The sequence below is a fragment of the Xiphophorus couchianus genome, chromosome 11 (genome assembly GCF_001444195.1).
Source record: "Xiphophorus couchianus chromosome 11, X_couchianus-1.0, whole genome shotgun sequence".
Classification (NCBI taxonomy): Eukaryota; Metazoa; Chordata; class Actinopteri; order Cyprinodontiformes; family Poeciliidae; genus Xiphophorus; species Xiphophorus couchianus.
In genome coordinates this window covers 5,682,979-5,700,312 of record NC_040238.1, presented here as the reverse complement: position 1 = coordinate 5,700,312, position 17,334 = coordinate 5,682,979, and the positions used below count along the sequence as shown (strand labels likewise).

At 41.0% G+C, this 17,334-nt stretch overlaps 1 protein-coding gene across 3 annotated transcripts; it reads left to right on the top strand.

Moving 5' to 3' along the window:
- Window positions 1–2,028: 2,028 nt before the first annotated feature.
- pitx1 (paired-like homeodomain 1) lies at window positions 2,029–14,972 on the top strand. 3 transcript variants are annotated; one of them, XM_028032384.1, is made up of 5 exons: window positions 2,029–2,189; window positions 2,671–2,725; window positions 10,560–10,709; window positions 11,355–11,557; window positions 13,431–14,972. In XM_028032384.1, the coding sequence occupies exons 2-5, from the start codon at window positions 2,680–2,682 to the stop codon at window positions 13,977–13,979; spliced, it is 948 nt and encodes a 315-aa protein (XP_027888185.1). In that variant the 5' UTR covers window positions 2,029–2,189; window positions 2,671–2,679; the 3' UTR covers window positions 13,980–14,972. The 3 variants fall into 3 exon arrangements, with proteins under 3 accessions (XP_027888185.1, XP_027888186.1, XP_027888183.1); XM_028032385.1 differs by lacking the exon at window positions 10,560–10,709; XM_028032382.1 differs by lacking the exons at window positions 2,029–2,189; window positions 2,671–2,725 and adding an exon at window positions 10,217–10,414.
- The last annotated feature ends 2,362 nt before the right edge of the window (window positions 14,973–17,334 follow it).

The following is a 17,334-nucleotide window of genomic DNA, read 5'->3' as shown; positions in this document are numbered from 1 at the left end:
TAACTATTTAACGTGTGAACCTTTTCATGGACAAACACTGCTAAGACAGCTGATGATTAGCAGAGACTAGCTTATCCAAATAGCAAGTTAGAATTTAGAATTAGCTCAGATGCTACGTTAGCTAAAGCCAGATGCAGAATGGATGGATGAAAATTTAAATCCCATCAGAATATTCTGGTTGATAGTTTTTTCTGAGTACTAATGTCACGTAAATATGCTCAGAACCAAAACTCTCAGTTTGCTATTAAGTTTGAATTTAGCATTAGCACCATCGCTAAATTAGCTAAAGTTGGATTAAATCTAACCTTAAACCTTTTTGTACCATAACTTTTAATGCAGATCTTAAGTGTTGGTGTTTAAATTGTAGCCATTACTGATTATCAGACAGAAAGCATGCAGCTAACACCGACGGCTTTATGCTAATAGCCTCAGAATAGAGACATTTATTATTAACACAACTTTCTATGCACTGAACACGAAAAGAATAATTAGAAATAAATCAAAATCTAATCTACATGCTGAGGAAGGATTTACTAATTTAATCATTTTTGAACATTACATTTATGAACGGTTATGTTCAATTGAAATAAAATTGCTTTAGAAATGAATGTTTAAAAACTTTAGAAATTCATTTTTCAGTTCATTTTTGTTCTGGGTCGGTACATGAGCAACAAACAGGAAAGATGCAGAACTTTGATCAATTATAAGCCAGTAGTTGTGATAAGCTGTATTATCTTTTATAGTCAGTTAATTTAGCTAAACCTGCTGTAATAACCCCAAACCTGAAGCGCGCCCCCTCTGTGTGGATTCAAGGACCTGCAGGTAGAAACTATCAGCCCAAATAAATCGGCTCCTGTTTCCCGGCGCGGTGGACCTACAGGAGGCCAGAAGGGACAAATTTCACATTTTCTCTGGCGTCTTCAGGGCCAAAATGAACTGAGTTTGAATATTTAAAGGTCATTTTTCTGAATGTCTGGGCTCGACCCGAAACATGATTCAGCTTTTAGATTTTATCTTTAAAATAAATAATTCTTACATATTTCATTTCATTTGCGTTATTTAATGAATGAGTTGATGCGGCCGATTCGCTTCACCTCTGACCCGGATCATCCCGCCGCTCTGCTTCCGGTTCCTGTGTTTCTGCGGCGGGAAATACAGAGAAAAAGAAAACCTGTTTTATCACCTTTTTCTTTTTTAGGAAACATGAATCATTTCCTCTGGTATTTATCTGATTAATTTTCAAAAGAAACAGAAGTTTAATTTGAAAAACCAAACTGTTCACATATTGAACTTGTAATGACAAAAAAAAGAAAAATCGTTTTTCTTAACGATTCTACATAATCAAACAATAATCTGTTTGGTTAATTATTAAAAACACACAAAACCTTTTTTCTTATTGCTGAACATTTTCTCAAATTCACCCAGTTATTAGTAAATCTGGGAGTAAAACATTTATTTTTATGTTACATTAAGACATAACATTTGTCAAAGTTAATATATAATACATGCTTACATAAATTTCTGTTATCATATTTGAGAAAATGTCAAACAAAAATCTAATTTAAATCTGAGTATTAAACATAAAAATATGAACGGGAATAAATTAAGTATAAAGTATAATAATAAGTAATACAAAATGTCAAATAACGTTAAAACAAAAATAAATGTGATATCAGAAAGTATCAAAATAACAAAAACAAATTTATTTTAAAAACAATAAATACATAAAGTACCAGATATCTTAGAGGGCCGCTTTAGTTTATCCAGAATTAATAAAAAGTTTAAAAACGGTAAATGAGTTGAGTAAGAAAAAAACATGAAGATGTAAATTTATTTTTGTTTCTCTCATAATTATAGTAAAAGTAGTTTGATGTTTTCATCCCCAATCTTTGGTTTTCGGGATGAAGAGTGAAGAAGATGCAGGAGGATGAGGAAGGTGACGGGGTGGGGGCGTGGTGACGTCACGGCGAGGCGTGCAGCGCAGCGCGGAGGAGAAAAGCGACGCAGCGCAGCGCGGAGGAAACCACAGCGGCGGTCACCGCGGACGCAGCGTCACGCAGCCTCACGCAGCCTCACGCAGCCTCACGCAGCCTCACGCACACACCGCGCTTTGTTGGATTTACTGGACACCTGCATGGGACGCAGTCAGGCTTCTCCCTTCACCTCTTCGCTCTACTGGGAACCAACTGGTGAGTAACTGGTTCTGACTGGGAAGCTTTAGAGCTGCGAGAAAAAAACAAATAGACCAGAAAGAATAGATTCATTCATTCATCAGCTTTTCTGATTTTTATTGTAATAACAACACGAGGCGCAAATAAAGCGGAATTTTACGGCTGTGCGGAAAATCAGGAAAACATTTTTAACATTTCAGCTCGGCTGAAGGACAGAGGAGAGATTCCCGCAGATAACTGTGTGTGTGTGTGTGTGTGTGTGTGTGTGTGTGTGTGTGTGTGTGTGTGTGTGTGTGTGTGTGTGTGTGTGTGTGTTCGTGGTTCTGGATAAATGATGAAGGTTCCGTTTGAAGCGACGCTGCGGATCAATAAATATTTTCTCTTTCTTTCTTTCTGCTGTTTGTTTGTTTTCACGTTTTTCTCTCCAGTTGAAATGTTCAGATTCAGAAACTTGATGAATATGTTTAATAAACTCTGAATAAACGCTTGTTGTTCGCAGGGATCTGGAATGGAGCTGAATTTGTCCAAGAACGTGATTTCATGCGGAGACTCAGGTAAGAACCGGAACCTTCATCTTCATCTTCATCTCCCAACAGATTCTGGAAAAACTTCACACATAAATCTACATTTATTCAAACTCAGAGTTTAGTCGCAGTTTATGCTTCATAAGTTTCTGAGGACAGAAACGCGCAGATGTGCGGATTATTATTAAATGTTCATGTGCAAATAAAGGAGCGAAAATGACTTAAGTGAAGGAATTAACTGATGAATTTTTACTTAAACATTTAAAAATATTAAAAAAGTTTAAAAACACAAACTCTAATCATATTTGTTTCATTTCCAAATATTTTTGTTGAATTATAAAACATATAAAGAATAAAACATTTTGGTTCTAACAGATGAAGGACGGACTTGTTTCACTTTTGATTTTTTCTTACATTGCGGAGAAAAATAATAACTAATTTAATTTTACATGTGAAGCTGCGCGTCGTTTCGTCCTGATGGTCATTTAATGCCATGAAATTCGATCCAACCAGAATAACTGGACCGACACCAGCGGATTGTTAGAATGATAGAAAATTATTTTGAATTAAATAATAATAATTTTTAGAAAACGACAGGAAACGTCACGTGGTGCGCGGCTTCATTTCTACCGGGAAAATATTTAGTTTGAAACAACCTGAAGTAAAAATTTCTGCTTTAATCTGCAGATGAAAAGAAAAACATTTTATGTTTTGTCTAAATGTGAAGCGGATCATTCACTGTAAAATCATAAATCAGATTTAATAAATGAACAGCTGGTGGTTTGTTCACAGGAACAATAAAACTACAAACCGGGATGTTTAGTTTAAAGGTTCAACTAAAAATGACAGAAACCCCCCAAAATGATTGTTTATGTAGATTTTAATTAAATATATATATATATATATATATATATATATATATATATATATGTATATATATATGTATATATATATATATTAAACAAAAACATTTAAATTAATTTATGACTTTACTGGTTTTACTGCTTGAAACTACTTAATATTTTTTATTTTAAGAACTTGAACACAAAGCATGGAGATGTTGTGATAAAATGTGGGCAGCCTTGGGCTCCCCCTGCTGGCCTGGAGGAACCAAACCAACATGTAGATCGCTTATGCCTCAGGCCGGCTCTGGCCAGTCATCAGCTGGAGAAGTTAAAATTATTTCTAAGTTTTTCTGGGGAAACGTTTTACTGTTCTGCAGAAAACGTGCAATATTACCTGGAAAAAAATCAAACAAAAATCTAAAACATTTAAAGTTTACATTTATTTTACATTTAAAAATTTGCTGCCTTTCAGAAAAATTAATAAACAATTCTTATAGATTTTATAGACTTCAAATATTGGAGAGATTTTTGCCCTCAAACATTCCAGTTAATGTTTTTATTTCTAATAAATATACGGCTGCTCTGCAGAGAACTCCAGAATATTTCAGAAAACAAACATCTGGTGGAAATATTGATTTAACTGATAAATAAAGTTCAGATTTTATGAAACTTTCCCCATAAAATGTAACGTCTAATTTTAACCATGAAGATCTGACAGAGTTTAGTTTTCTGCAGTTTTCTGGTGAAACTCAGCAGCAGCTGCTGACTTTGCGTATGCCTCAGGCCGGCCTTGCGTATGCCTCAGGCCGGCTGTGCTTGTTGTGGACGTTCTGCTGGTTCTGGTGAAGGATGATTTTATCGGCTCCGTCAGCCTCAGAGGGGATTTCTGTGTGTTTTCTGCTCATTAGCCGTCGTTCTTAAGCGCTGTTTGGATGTCAGAGTCGGAGGTCAAACGGGCCTCGGCCCACGCAGGGGAACCGTCACCACGGCGATAATCTGCCCAGCGCTTCTCCAGTTACCCAGCAGCTCCAGTTACATCTCCGCTGCTGGTCTCGCTTTCAATCTGCTTTGTTTTCCAGCTGCAGGGGAAAAAACGGCACTTTTATTCCCTCCGTGTGTTTGCTTGGTGATTAATGAGGCTCACACTTTATTTTTACATCATGGACAGGAGAGAGAAAAAAGTACGAATGTTTGCGCTGCTGCTGGACCTTTAACCTGTCCTGCCGGATGGAAAGGCTTTTTAACTCATCCATCACACGCAGAAGTGGAGCAGAAGGACGCAGGCGAGATGGAGGCTGGAGTATTTAGATAACCGCCATCGATCAGCCGCACAGCAGAGCCACTCGTCTCCTTTACAACATCACAACGTTCCAGATGTAGAGATGATGCATCTTTTCTGAGCGATATTAAAATTACAATATTAACTAACCCTGCAACTCGGCCTCTTACACTGCAAAACACTAAATCTTACCAAGTTTATAGAGCAAATATGTCAGTAAACTAACTTACAGGAAACGTTCAGCGAGAAGAAACAGTTTTAATTAATGTTGATGAAAGATTATTTCACTTACAACTTGGTAAAAATGTTTTACTAGAAGTGAAATAATCTGCAGAGAAACTAGAACTTTTTCATCATTATTAATGAATTTATTTACTTAAAACAAACTTATATCTGCGGAAAAGTTACCTGTAAGTTTTAGTTTTGTCTCCTTTTAACTGATTTGGCAGGTTTTGTGTTTTGCAGTGTATGTATTTATTTCTCAGTTTTATTAAACATTGTTTTGGTAACAAAGTTGTTTTCTGAAGTAAAACCTGGAAACGGATCCATGTGGCGCTCCGGGTTAAACGCTCTGTCGCCGTGGAAACGTGTCACTGTAACTCATGGCAACTAAACCTCTGCTGCGACCAGAACCAGGCTCCGCTCCGGTTCCCCTAACAAATCTGTTTCTGAAGCGGCGGCGTCCCGGCAGGCCTGCGCAGGTCGCTGCCGTGATTCCTGTCAGAGAAACACGCAGCAGCCGCAGCTCTGAGCCCAGATGTTGAGCAACCGGGCCGGTCCGGGCGCTGCGGGCTGGATCTGATGTCAGGAGGCTCACACACAGGGCGACACGCAGAGTCACAGGAACAGTTCATGCAGGACTCGTATGTTCAGTCATCAGCAGGTCGAGTTTATATCTGAAAGCTTCTCCAGTTTCAACTGAATTGGTTTGATTGTCCAGTTATTTTAAATGATCATTTTCCAGAGTAAAGGAATTAAACTGAAGATAAAACTAAATACAAACAACACAAATCTGTGAACCTCTGTTTTAAAGTCAATGGTTCCTTATGGGGGACGGCTCGGGTCCGTTATGACTCAGGCCGGCTCTGCTTGACCTGCAGGACGAACTCGCTCCGTTCGCTTCGACTCGCCTGAACGTAAAATCAGAAACTAACCGAAGCCTGAAAACATGGACGACCTGAAAACATGGACGCCCTAAAAACATGGACGACCTAAAAACATGGACGCCCTGAAAACATGGACGCCCTGAAAACATGGACGACCTAAAAACATGGACGCCCTGAAAACATGGACGCCCTGAAAACATGGACGCCCTGAAGACATGGACGCCCTGAAAACATGGACGACCTAAAAACATGGACGACCTAAAAACATGGACGACCTGAAAACATGGACGCCCTGAAGACATGGACGCCCTGAAAACATGGACGACCTAAAAACATGGACGACCTAAAAACATGGACGACCTAAAAACATGGACGCCCTGAAAACATGGACGCCCTGAAAACATGGACGCCCTGAAGACATGGACGCCCTGAAAACATGGACGCCCTAAAAACATGGACGCCCTGAAGACATGGGCGCCCTGAAAACATGGACGCCCTGAAAACATGGACGCCCTGAAAACATGGACGCCCTAAAAACATGGACGCCCTAAAAACATGGACGCCCTGAAAACATGGACGCCCTGAAAACATGGACGACCTGAAAACATGGACGCCCTGAAAACATGGACGCCCTAAAAACATGGACGCCCTGAAAACATGGACGCCCTAAAAACATGGACGCCCTGAAAACATGGACGCCCTAAAAACATGGACGACCTGAAAACATGGACGCCCTGAAGACATGGACGCCCTGAAGACATGGACGCCCTGAAAACATGGACGACCTGAAAACATGGACGCCCTGAAGACATGGACGACCTGAAGACATGGACGCCCTGAAAACATGGACGCCCTGAAAACATGGACGCCCTGAAAACATGGACGACCTGAAAACATGGACGCCCTGAAAACATGGACGCCCTAAAAACATGGACGCCCTGAAAACATGGACGCCCTAAAAACATGGACGCCCTGAAAACATGGACGCCCTAAAAACATGGACGACCTGAAAACATGGACGCCCTGAAGACATGGACGCCCTGAAGACATGGACGACCTGAAGACATGGACGCCCTGAAGACATGGGCGCCCTGAAAACATGGACGCCCTAAAAACATGGACGACCTGAAAACATGGACGCCCTGAAGACATGGACGCCCTGAAAACATGGACGCCCTGAAAACATGGACGCCCTGAAGACATGGACGACCTGAAGACATGGACGCCCTGAAAACATGGACGCCCTGAAAACATGGACGCCCTGAAAACATGGACGACCTGAAAACATGGACGCCCTGAAGACATGGACGCCCTGAAAACATGGACGCCCTAAAAACATGGACGCCCTGAAAACATGGACGCCCTAAAAACATGGACGCCCTGAAAACATGGACGCCCTAAAAACATGGACGACCTGAAAACATGGACGCCCTGAAGACATGGACGCCCTGAAGACATGGACGCCCTGAAGACATGGACGCCCTGAAGACATGGACGCCCTAAAAACATGGACGACCTGAAAACATGGACGCCCTGAAGACATGGACGCCCTGAAAACATGGACGCCCTGAAAACATGGACGCCCTGAAGACATGGACGACCTGAAGACATGGACGCCCTGAAAACATGGACGCCCTGAAAACATGGACGCCCTAAAAACATGGACGCCCTGAAAACATGGACGCCCTAAAAACATGGACGCCCTAAAAACATGGACGCCCTGAAAACATGGACGCCCTAAAAACATGGACGCCCTGAAAACATGGACGCCCTAAAAACATGGACGACCTGAAAACATGGACGCCCTGAAGACATGGACGCCCTGAAAACATGGACGCCCTGAAAACATGGACGACCTGAAAACATGGACGCCCTGAAGACATGGACGCCCTGAAAACATGGACGACCTGAAAACATGGACGCCCTGAAAACATGGACGCCCTGAAAACATGGACGCCCTGAAAACATGGACGCCCTGCTGCGGGCAAGGAACGTAAAAACCCCAAAACATCCAGAACCCAGAGTCCAGAGTCCAGAACCCAGACTGACCGTCAGACTCTCTGCTGAGTATCATTACAGATATTAAACGCTGGAAAGTCTTTTATTAATTTAGCTGAAATAAATTCTGAAGATGTCATTTTTTCTGGACTCGAACGAAGCCGACTCTGTTGAAATGTTTTAACCGCAGCAGCAGGAAGGACTTGACCTTTGACCTCCAGATCTACTCAGAGAAACGAGTCAGAAACGTTTGATCATATCGGTATGTGTGTGAAAAATGAAATGAATTGAAGATGGCAGGAACCAGAAACAGAGAATCTTTATATAAATAATCTGTTGAATATGTTGGTAAGACTCATAAAATTATGAATTTCATAAACTTTAAAGAGTCTCAAGTGAAAAAAAAGTTTTTTCTGATTTGGTTATTTTGAACAAAAAGCCGGCCTGATGCATAAGCAAACTCAGCAACTACAACTCAGGTTTCACTGATTTTTCTTTTTCATTAATTTGTTGTAATTGTGCAAAATGAAAATCATAATTTTTGATATTCAAAAGGAAAAATGTAAATCATTTCACTGAGTGAAACATTTTAGAAATTAATTTCTTCTTTGCTCCATTTGACACAATAAACTAGAATCAGCATCAATTATTATTTTTCTCTGAAATAATCTGGATTAGATGGAAAATATTTTTCATCCTCAGTCGGATTTGATCTGAGCTCTAGAACAAATTTTCACAATTTACATAAAAGCTGAAAACATTCAGATTCTGGAAACAAACATTTGATTATTGTGAAGTTTTCTGTTATAAGCTGTAATATTAAAGTCGTGTTGAATGTGTGAAGCTTTAACATTTAAAACTTTATGAAAGAAATGAGTTTTTTATATAGATTAAAGTAGGAAGAAGAATGATATGAGCTGAAGGTTAGGACACCCAGGCCAGCAGGGGGCGTACAAGAGCAGCAGACTCATCACACAGAATGAAGCAATACAAACTTTAAAACTAAAAAAACTTTAAAACTTTAAATGACTGTCAAAATTATTCTACTTTATATTTTATATAATAGCTTTATTCATTTCTCTATCGATTCTGGGCAGATTTTAGTTTTGAAGAGAACAAATCCTTTAGCATGATGCTAATCAGCATGATGCTAAGCATTAGCATGATGCTAATCCTTAGCATCATGCTAATTACATCATCAGACAAACCAAAATATAAAGTTAAGTAGAAATTTTGTTATTATAAGGAATAAAATGACATTAATTCATATAAGTAACCAAAACATAACAAAGTTAAGAAAAATAAAAATATTATTTCAATAAAACTTCAGAACCTTTAACAGGTTTGACTTTCATTCAGTTTATTGCTATAATAAAATGTTTCAAGTCAAAAGTACAGTACAGTAAAAATATGTTTTTCCAAAAGTTACTCAGTAATTTTAACTAGTTATTATCTAACTAATTTACATAATAATTATAATTTTCTATTCATTCACTTCAGCATGTAAACCAACACAATGAAAACATGCAGACATGTTTTCCATGTTTTAGTTTTGGCTTCCACTTTTCTTCAGTATAATATAATTTTAGTAAAATAAAATAATAAAATCCTCATTAAAAATATGGAGATTGAAATTTATTTATGCGTTTTGCTGTTTTTCTGTGTAAATATCTAAAGGTGAGAGAGCAGCAGCTGGTGTGTGTGTGTGTGTGTGTGTGTGTGTGTGTGTGTGTGTGTGTGTGTGTGTGTGTGTGTGTGTGTGTGTTGTTTAGATAATCAGCAGCTGTCAGAATCTCCGCGGGTTTTCTGATCATTTCATGTTTCATCCATCAGCGCATCGTTCATCCGGACACAATAAAGCAGGAAATGTTTATCCAGCTCACACACACACACACACACACACACACCGGTCTCTGTGTGTGTAAAGGAACGCAGCAAACATAAATTAACGCGCCTGTTTTTATTGCGCCTCCTGAATCCCACCGCAGAAATATTAATAATACCAACATCAAATATTTATGAATTTATGAAAAGAGAAGCAACAAGTCGCAACATTTATTTGTTATTTGTGATATTAATGTCGCCACTTTGTAAAACTGATCCGTAAATCATTTTGTTCATGTGGCCACGCCCCTTTTTTAATCCATAAACTTTCTATTGGAGCAAAAATAAAACCAAACCGAATCTGCTGCCAAGATTCTCCGGAATGTTTTCCAACAACCAGCCGAGCAGTTTGGACTTTTACATCAGCGGGACGCCGGTCGGGTCACCGTGACGTCATAGTCCCGGGGCGGTGGGGGTGCGTCGCGGCGCAGGTTCGGTGGGTTGGACTGTCGCTCTGGGAGGTTCCGAGCGGCAGGAGGAGGATCTGCTGCCTGACAGTCGGAGCTCCGAGTCGGTCAGAGCGCACAGCAGAGCCGCGCTGCTGCAGACCGGACCGGACCGGACCGCTGCCCGATGCCTCGCGTTGCTTCACCTCTACAGAAACTTTGTGGGTTTTGGAGAAACCGAACCTCTGGTGGAAATCCTCCGCGTGGCCGCGCCGCTCATGTCGCGGTGTGATTCTGGATCTTCGCTGTCGCAGCTGCTGCAGAGCAGGACCCACTTTCTCACTGTCCCGCATCCTTCTCTTTAAGGTGGCATGAATTTGGACCGAATCTCGGAGGCCGTGAGAGCCGCGCCGCCCCGTGACGTGGCCGCCGCGTTTCATTTACAGAGACCAGCGGAGGCCGGCAGGGAAGCTTTAGAGAACTCAAGCAGCGAGTCCTCAGACGCAGAGCTGGCAGGTAGATACCGCCGGACGGAACCAGAATCTTCCTGTAAAATCCACTTTTTATTGAGCGGAAATCATGTTGGTGCGTAAAAAGCAGAGAAATCCGCAGCGGGACGTTCATTCACGCACCAGCAGAACTCAGAGGTTCAGCTTCACCCAGATCTGTTCTGTTCTGGTTCTGCGCCGCCTGAGCCAATCACCGGGCCGGATCCCGGACTGGGTCACGGAAAAATGCGCGGAGCCTGGCCTGCAGTCAGACAATGAAACAAACTAGAAATAGCATCAATCTGAACCCAGCAGCAGAATCAGCTGCAGTTCACCGCCTGCTTTATTCACGAGTTTAACTTTGGCTAAACTTTCCTCCATCAGATCTCAGCCTCAGATTAGAGCGGCCTAAACATTTCGATCAGTGAGAACAGAATCGGTTGTAAATGTGTGAGAATATTTGCTTTTCTTTCTCTGCTCAGGGATTTTATGAAAATACTTGCAAATGTCTGACCTCAGGCTCTCCGCTCCCCGCTCGGTTAAAACCTGTCGCTGTTTTGCAAGTTGGAAACTGAATCCGCGTGTGAAATGTTGAGCAGGTCGCGTGAGCTGCGTGAGCTGCGTGAGCCGCACCGCACGTCTTCACCGCTCCGCCGCTTTCTGTTCCCCGCAGAGAAGGAGCGCAGCGCGGAGCACCGCAGCGATGACGGCAGCGCCGACGACCCGAAGAAGAAGAAGCAGCGGCGGCAGCGGACTCACTTCACCAGCCAGCAGCTGCAGGAGCTGGAGGCCACCTTCCAGAGGAACCGCTACCCGGACATGAGCACCAGGGAGGAGATCGCCGTCTGGACCAACCTGACGGAGGCCAGAGTTCGGGTAAGAGGCCCGGCGCCATGTTGGAAACACGTCCAAATACTTCATTAATCAATCTGATTTATTTTCAATCACAAACCAAGTAGAAACTCTGTTTTTGTCAGGGTTGAATGTTTTTCCTTCTGTTTTTACGGCGGCAGCAGCAGTGAAGTTTCTGCTCTATTATTTATATTCCGGGTCAAATAGTTTGACCTTTTATGAGGCTGAAGGATTTTATTGCTCCGCTTTTTTCTGAAGGGTTTGCGGTTCTGAACGATCAAATGTTTCTCATCAAACGAGATTTAATGAAAACCCGCAAATATTAAAATGATTTTAATGATAAACATCAGGACGAAACATTAAACTTCAAAACGAAGCTTGTTGACTTTTTGTACATATTTATCAGATCCGGTTTGGATCTTTGTTTCCGTTTAATCACAAACTTCAGACTAACCGACACCAGAAACCGAACCTTTCCTTTTCATCGTTTTCTCCTGTCGGACCTTTTCCCGCGCAGCCACGCGCGTTTCTCTGGGAATCAACGAGTCGGTTTTGTGCTGGAAAAGCAACCGGTCCCATTTGGTTCGGGTTTCCTGCGGAGTCCAGACTCGCTGGTTTTGAAGGAGGAGAATCATTTTCTGTCATGCACTTTATGAAAAATCAAAGATATTTCTGTTAGTGTTAAAAGTGACATTTTGAATTATTGCAGCATTAAGTGGCGGCAGATTAAAAAAACCAAACGGAATTTATTTTAATCTCTTCTGGTCGATTTGTTTTCCTTCATTTTCCTGTTGCAGCTTCTGGAGATTATTTAGGTTATAAATCATCTTCATCGGACGAAACTTCAACTGTTTCAGTTATGAATTAAAAAACGATTCTGCAAAGTGGCGGCGCGGCGCAGCCCGGCCCGGTCCGGTCCGGTCCGGTCCGCTCCCACCTGCTGGTTTTATTCAAATCACCAAACTCACGCAAAGATCATATTAGTAACGTTTTCATGTCTGATATTGAATGTAAAGTTTCTCCGTCGGAGCTTCAAATAAAAGTTAAATGGCGCAAACAGCTGCGGATCAAACTGCGACTTTTCATTCAGACTGTTTTAGTTTCGATCGGTTTGATTTTATGTGATTAGATTTTTTACTTTGTTTTCTCTAATCCAGTTTGATGCGAGATCTATATCTATATATCTATAGATATATAATTGGATGTTTTGCGTTTCAGAGAAAAAAACAATAAAATGACTTAGAATAACTTCAGTATTTCTGTATTAAACAGATTAAATTTTTTTATTCTGCCTGTGGAATATTAACCAAAATTAATTTAAAATAACGACAAATTGTTTTATTGTTTTATGTTCAGAAATAAATTATTGCAAAGCGATTTTAAAAAGTTCAGCGCATACATGATATTTATTTAATAAAGAGCTTTACACTTAAAAAACAGATTAAAACTCAATAAACTATCTAAAAAATGTTCAGCAGTTTTAATGCTTCATGTAACGTTCACGGACCCACGGGAGTTAAAGCAGCTCCGTGGAAAACCCACGATAAGGAAAGGAAGACAAACTGATGAGAAAACATTATTATTATTATTATTAATATTAATAATTTTGCTACAGTGATTTTTTTCTGCACTCTTCACAATAATACAAAATAAACTGATATCTTATTTTTAAAAATTAATAAACGTTTCTAAAAACTAAAAGCATTAAATTATTTTCCTGATCAAAGATCATAAACTATAATCTGCATGAATCCTTAATCTGGATTAGAATTAGATTCGGTTGCTGACGCGAATCAGGATTTTCTAATCTAAATGTGGTTTGGCGACCAGACTGGAGCTGAATAGTGTGGCTGGCAGCCTCCGGGTGTCCCGTAGTGACGCAGTGTTTACCTTCCAGGTGTGGTTCAAAAACCGCCGGGCCAAGTGGAGGAAGCGGGAGCGGAACCAGCAGATGGACCTGTGTAAGAACAGCTACCTGCCGCAGTTCAGCGGCCTCATGCAGCCCTACGAAGACATGTACCCGACCTACACCTACAACAACTGGACCAACAAGGGCCTGGCCCCGGCGCCGCTCTCCACCAAGAACTTCACCTTCTTCAACTCCATGAGTCCGCTCACCTCGCAGTCCATGTTCTCCGCCCCGAACTCCATCTCCTCCATGAGTATGGCGTCCGGCATGGGCCACTCCGCCGTGCCCGGCATGCCGGCCCCGGGCCTCAACAACATCAGCAACCTGAACGGCATCGGAACCTCCGGCATCAACTCGGCCATGTCGTCCTCCGCGTGTCCGTACGGCCCTCCCGGCTCGCCGTACAGCGTTTACCGGGACACGTGTAACTCCAGCCTGGCCACCCTAAGACTCAAGTCCAAACAGCACCCCACGTTCGGATACAGCGGCCTGCAGAGCCCCGGCTCCAGCCTCAACGCCTGCCAGTACAACAGCTGACGGGCCGCGGGGCCCCGAACCGACCCGCAGGATCCGCATCTCACCCCGAACCAGCAACCGAACCGACCTGGATCCCTGCGGTCATTTTTTCCGTATGAGAAAAAATGGATTATGCGGGTTACAAGTTTACCACGAAACATCTGGAGCTTTTCTAGACAATGAAGACGTGTTACATTACTGCACTGTACATATTTAACTGGACATAAAACCACACTGGGATTCTGGTTCCGGTACTGGTTGGGCTGCTTGGTGGCTCCATTTCGCTTCTCCTTACTTCCATTTCGTAGCGACGCACTTAAACTATTCAAAATCAAAAAATCATAAAAAATACTCTAATTATTTCATTTGATATTTTTCTGAACATTTTTTTCATCCATTTCGTTTCTGATGAGCAGAAACTGATCCGCAGGTGGTTCCATTTCGTACCTGAAAAAAACAACAACTAATGGCGCCCAAATCATCGAGACTAATAAAAAAATAAAACTAATTAATTACGAAACCGCGAAATGACCGGCATCCTTTGCGGCTCAATTTCGTAGGAAATGATGAAGGAGCAAAATACCCATAATTCATTTCGGAATGACAGGTACGAAATGGAGCCACAAGTTTTGCTCTTTGTTCGTTTATGTGCCGAGATTTTCAGTTAAGAAAACAAATAAAATGACAGAAAATGGCGGAAAATGACCGGAAGAGGGATTATTAATAATGATTAAAAAACATAAATAATTAATGTTAAGATACTGAAACCAGAAAGGTGAAAAAAGAAGAACTCTTGACTTTATTGTACATATTTTATAAACGCTTCTTTGTGCTTTTTGCCACCGACTGCTTCTCATTTTTATTTGCTCAAATGAACGAAAAAAAAAACTCAACAATGTTTAACTTGCCGTGATTTAATGTAAAACTGTTTAACCTGAACTGTTTATAAATGATCCAAAGTTCTCGTGTTTAATGTAACATGTGTGTCTGAATAAATCCACAGAAAACTAAAAAGGTTCATTTAAATATTTAACTTCCACGGAACGTTTTACACTTTAAAATAATTATAATCTATTAACTCTCATTTGATTTACTTTCAGTCTTCCTCCTCATCGAGGCTGAAGGATGAATGTTAACGTTAAAAACTTATGATCCACCAAATCACAGAAAACGGCGGGTTTTATTGAATAAATCAGTAAATCTGATTATAATCTCTCACATCTTCTCCTTAGCGCTCAGTTTATTCAGTCAACATTATATCTGCTGTTCTGACACCTGCAGAAATCCTCATATCTGTATTATCTATATTACTGCCACTAGACTGATATTAGTGTTGAACCTGATAGGTAATCTGCAGGATTAGGATTAGAGGCAGCCGTTAATAAAACACTGAAACATGATCAGAATTAATTATTAAACACAAATGATTTAAAACGTCATTTATAGATTAGAGCGTGACTGTTTATAAAATACATTTTGCTTTATTATTAAAACTTTTAATCAAACATTGGGAGTAATATTTATAATCCTACGAATTAACTTTTATTTTCCTTGTTCATCAGATTACAATCTTTTCCTATTAATTTTGACCTCAAACATTCATTTGATTTATAACCTTTTTATTCAGAAACAGCAGGAAACTTTTCACTCAAAGTTTCCTTTGATTTTGTCTAAACGGGTCAAACGATGGCCACGTTTCCTCATTTCAAACTTTCATATCATTTTATTTATTTGTCATAATTCAGCGAGAAAGTCTCAACTGGACCGTTTCTGATTATCTGGTATTTATTAAAATTTTGTAAATATGAATCTTCATCTGTTCAGACCATCGGCGGCGCGCATGATGGTCTGCGCCATCACGCGTGCCCGCGCCGCGTTTATTTAAGGCGCGCATGCGCATTGCTTGTAATTGCAGCTCTTGGCTTTGATTATTAATCCTCTGGCAGCAGGACGCGCCGCGCCGCGCCGCCGCGCCGCGCCGCGGTGATTCGCAACAAAAACAAAACGCGCAAACTGTCGTAAAACGTCTCCAATAGTTTCCCTGATTGCGGCTGTAAACGAGGCGCGGACGCGCACGCGCACATGCAGGGCAAAGTTCAGCGCTGCTTTATACCTGGTAAATATTTGAACAGTTTTTCTCTGGTTTTAATCTCCACAAACCCCGGAGCAGAGAATGGAAGAAAATAGAATTGTAATGGTGCAAAAACTGCGCATTTATGGCTAAAAATATTAGCGCAATTCTAAGCTGAACTAATAACAAAAAATAAAACTAAAATCAAACAAACATCAATCAGAAAGTGTCACATGTTCCAGTTCAAACTCTTCTGGGAAACCGAGGATAAAATTGATTTATTAATTAATTCCTTTGGATCAGGTGAGGTAAATATAATATCTAAAACACGCAGGGAATCTGGAGGAACAGGATTGGTCACTGGATGCGTTACCTGGGTGACACTGTAAAAACGGCACGGTTAAAACAAGTCAGTCTGGAAGTTAGCTAACCCAGTACTGGGTCAAACATTGACCAGTTCAGCCGTTGGTTTAACTCAGCAGGTCAGAATCAATTACTGAGAAACAATCAACTTCAAACCTTTCCTTCTGAAAACACACATAGATCAAACTATCTATGTGTGTTTGATCTATACAGGTAGATATAAAATCTATATTTACTATATTCATTTCAGCTACAGCCAATCAGCACAAAGCAACATGAGCGCTGATTGGCCAGCCAATGTCATAAATATTTCAGTTTCCCATGATGCATTGTCTTCTGAATATTTTAGATAGGCTGCGTTTAAAATCTGCAGGTTTTCTGAAAATAACCTGAACAGAAGGGATTCACTGAAGTTGTGACTGTTAGCTTTGCTAGCCACTTAGCATGTAGCATAATCATCACACTGGGACTGACAGTTTCCTTTACCTGAGACGGAGCTGACGCTGCCTCCGCCATGTTTTTACAGAATAATCTTTCAGCTGCAAGTAAACTTTAGTGCCTTTTCAAAATAAAAGCACCAAACTGTGCTATAAAAGTTTGTTATAAGACAGATAATCTGTGAGCAGATGGATCTCCTCTATGAGCTAATACTACTGTCTGAAGAAATTAACCAAAAACAACCAATCAGAGCCAGGAGGCGGGGCTTAGCGCTGTCAAACAAGCTCATGAACTCGCTGCTAAATGTGCTAATGGAACAGCTTACCATTAAAGGAAAACAGTTTATCTGCCGTCATCAGTGGCTATGCTAACTAGCTTTACAATTTACAGCAGGCTATGCTAGCTGCAGCCTAGCAGAGAGCAAAGGGAGAGTGATTGACAGCGCTAAGACCCGCCTCCTGGCTCTGATTGGCTGTTTGTAGGTAGCACTGTGAGAAAACATGG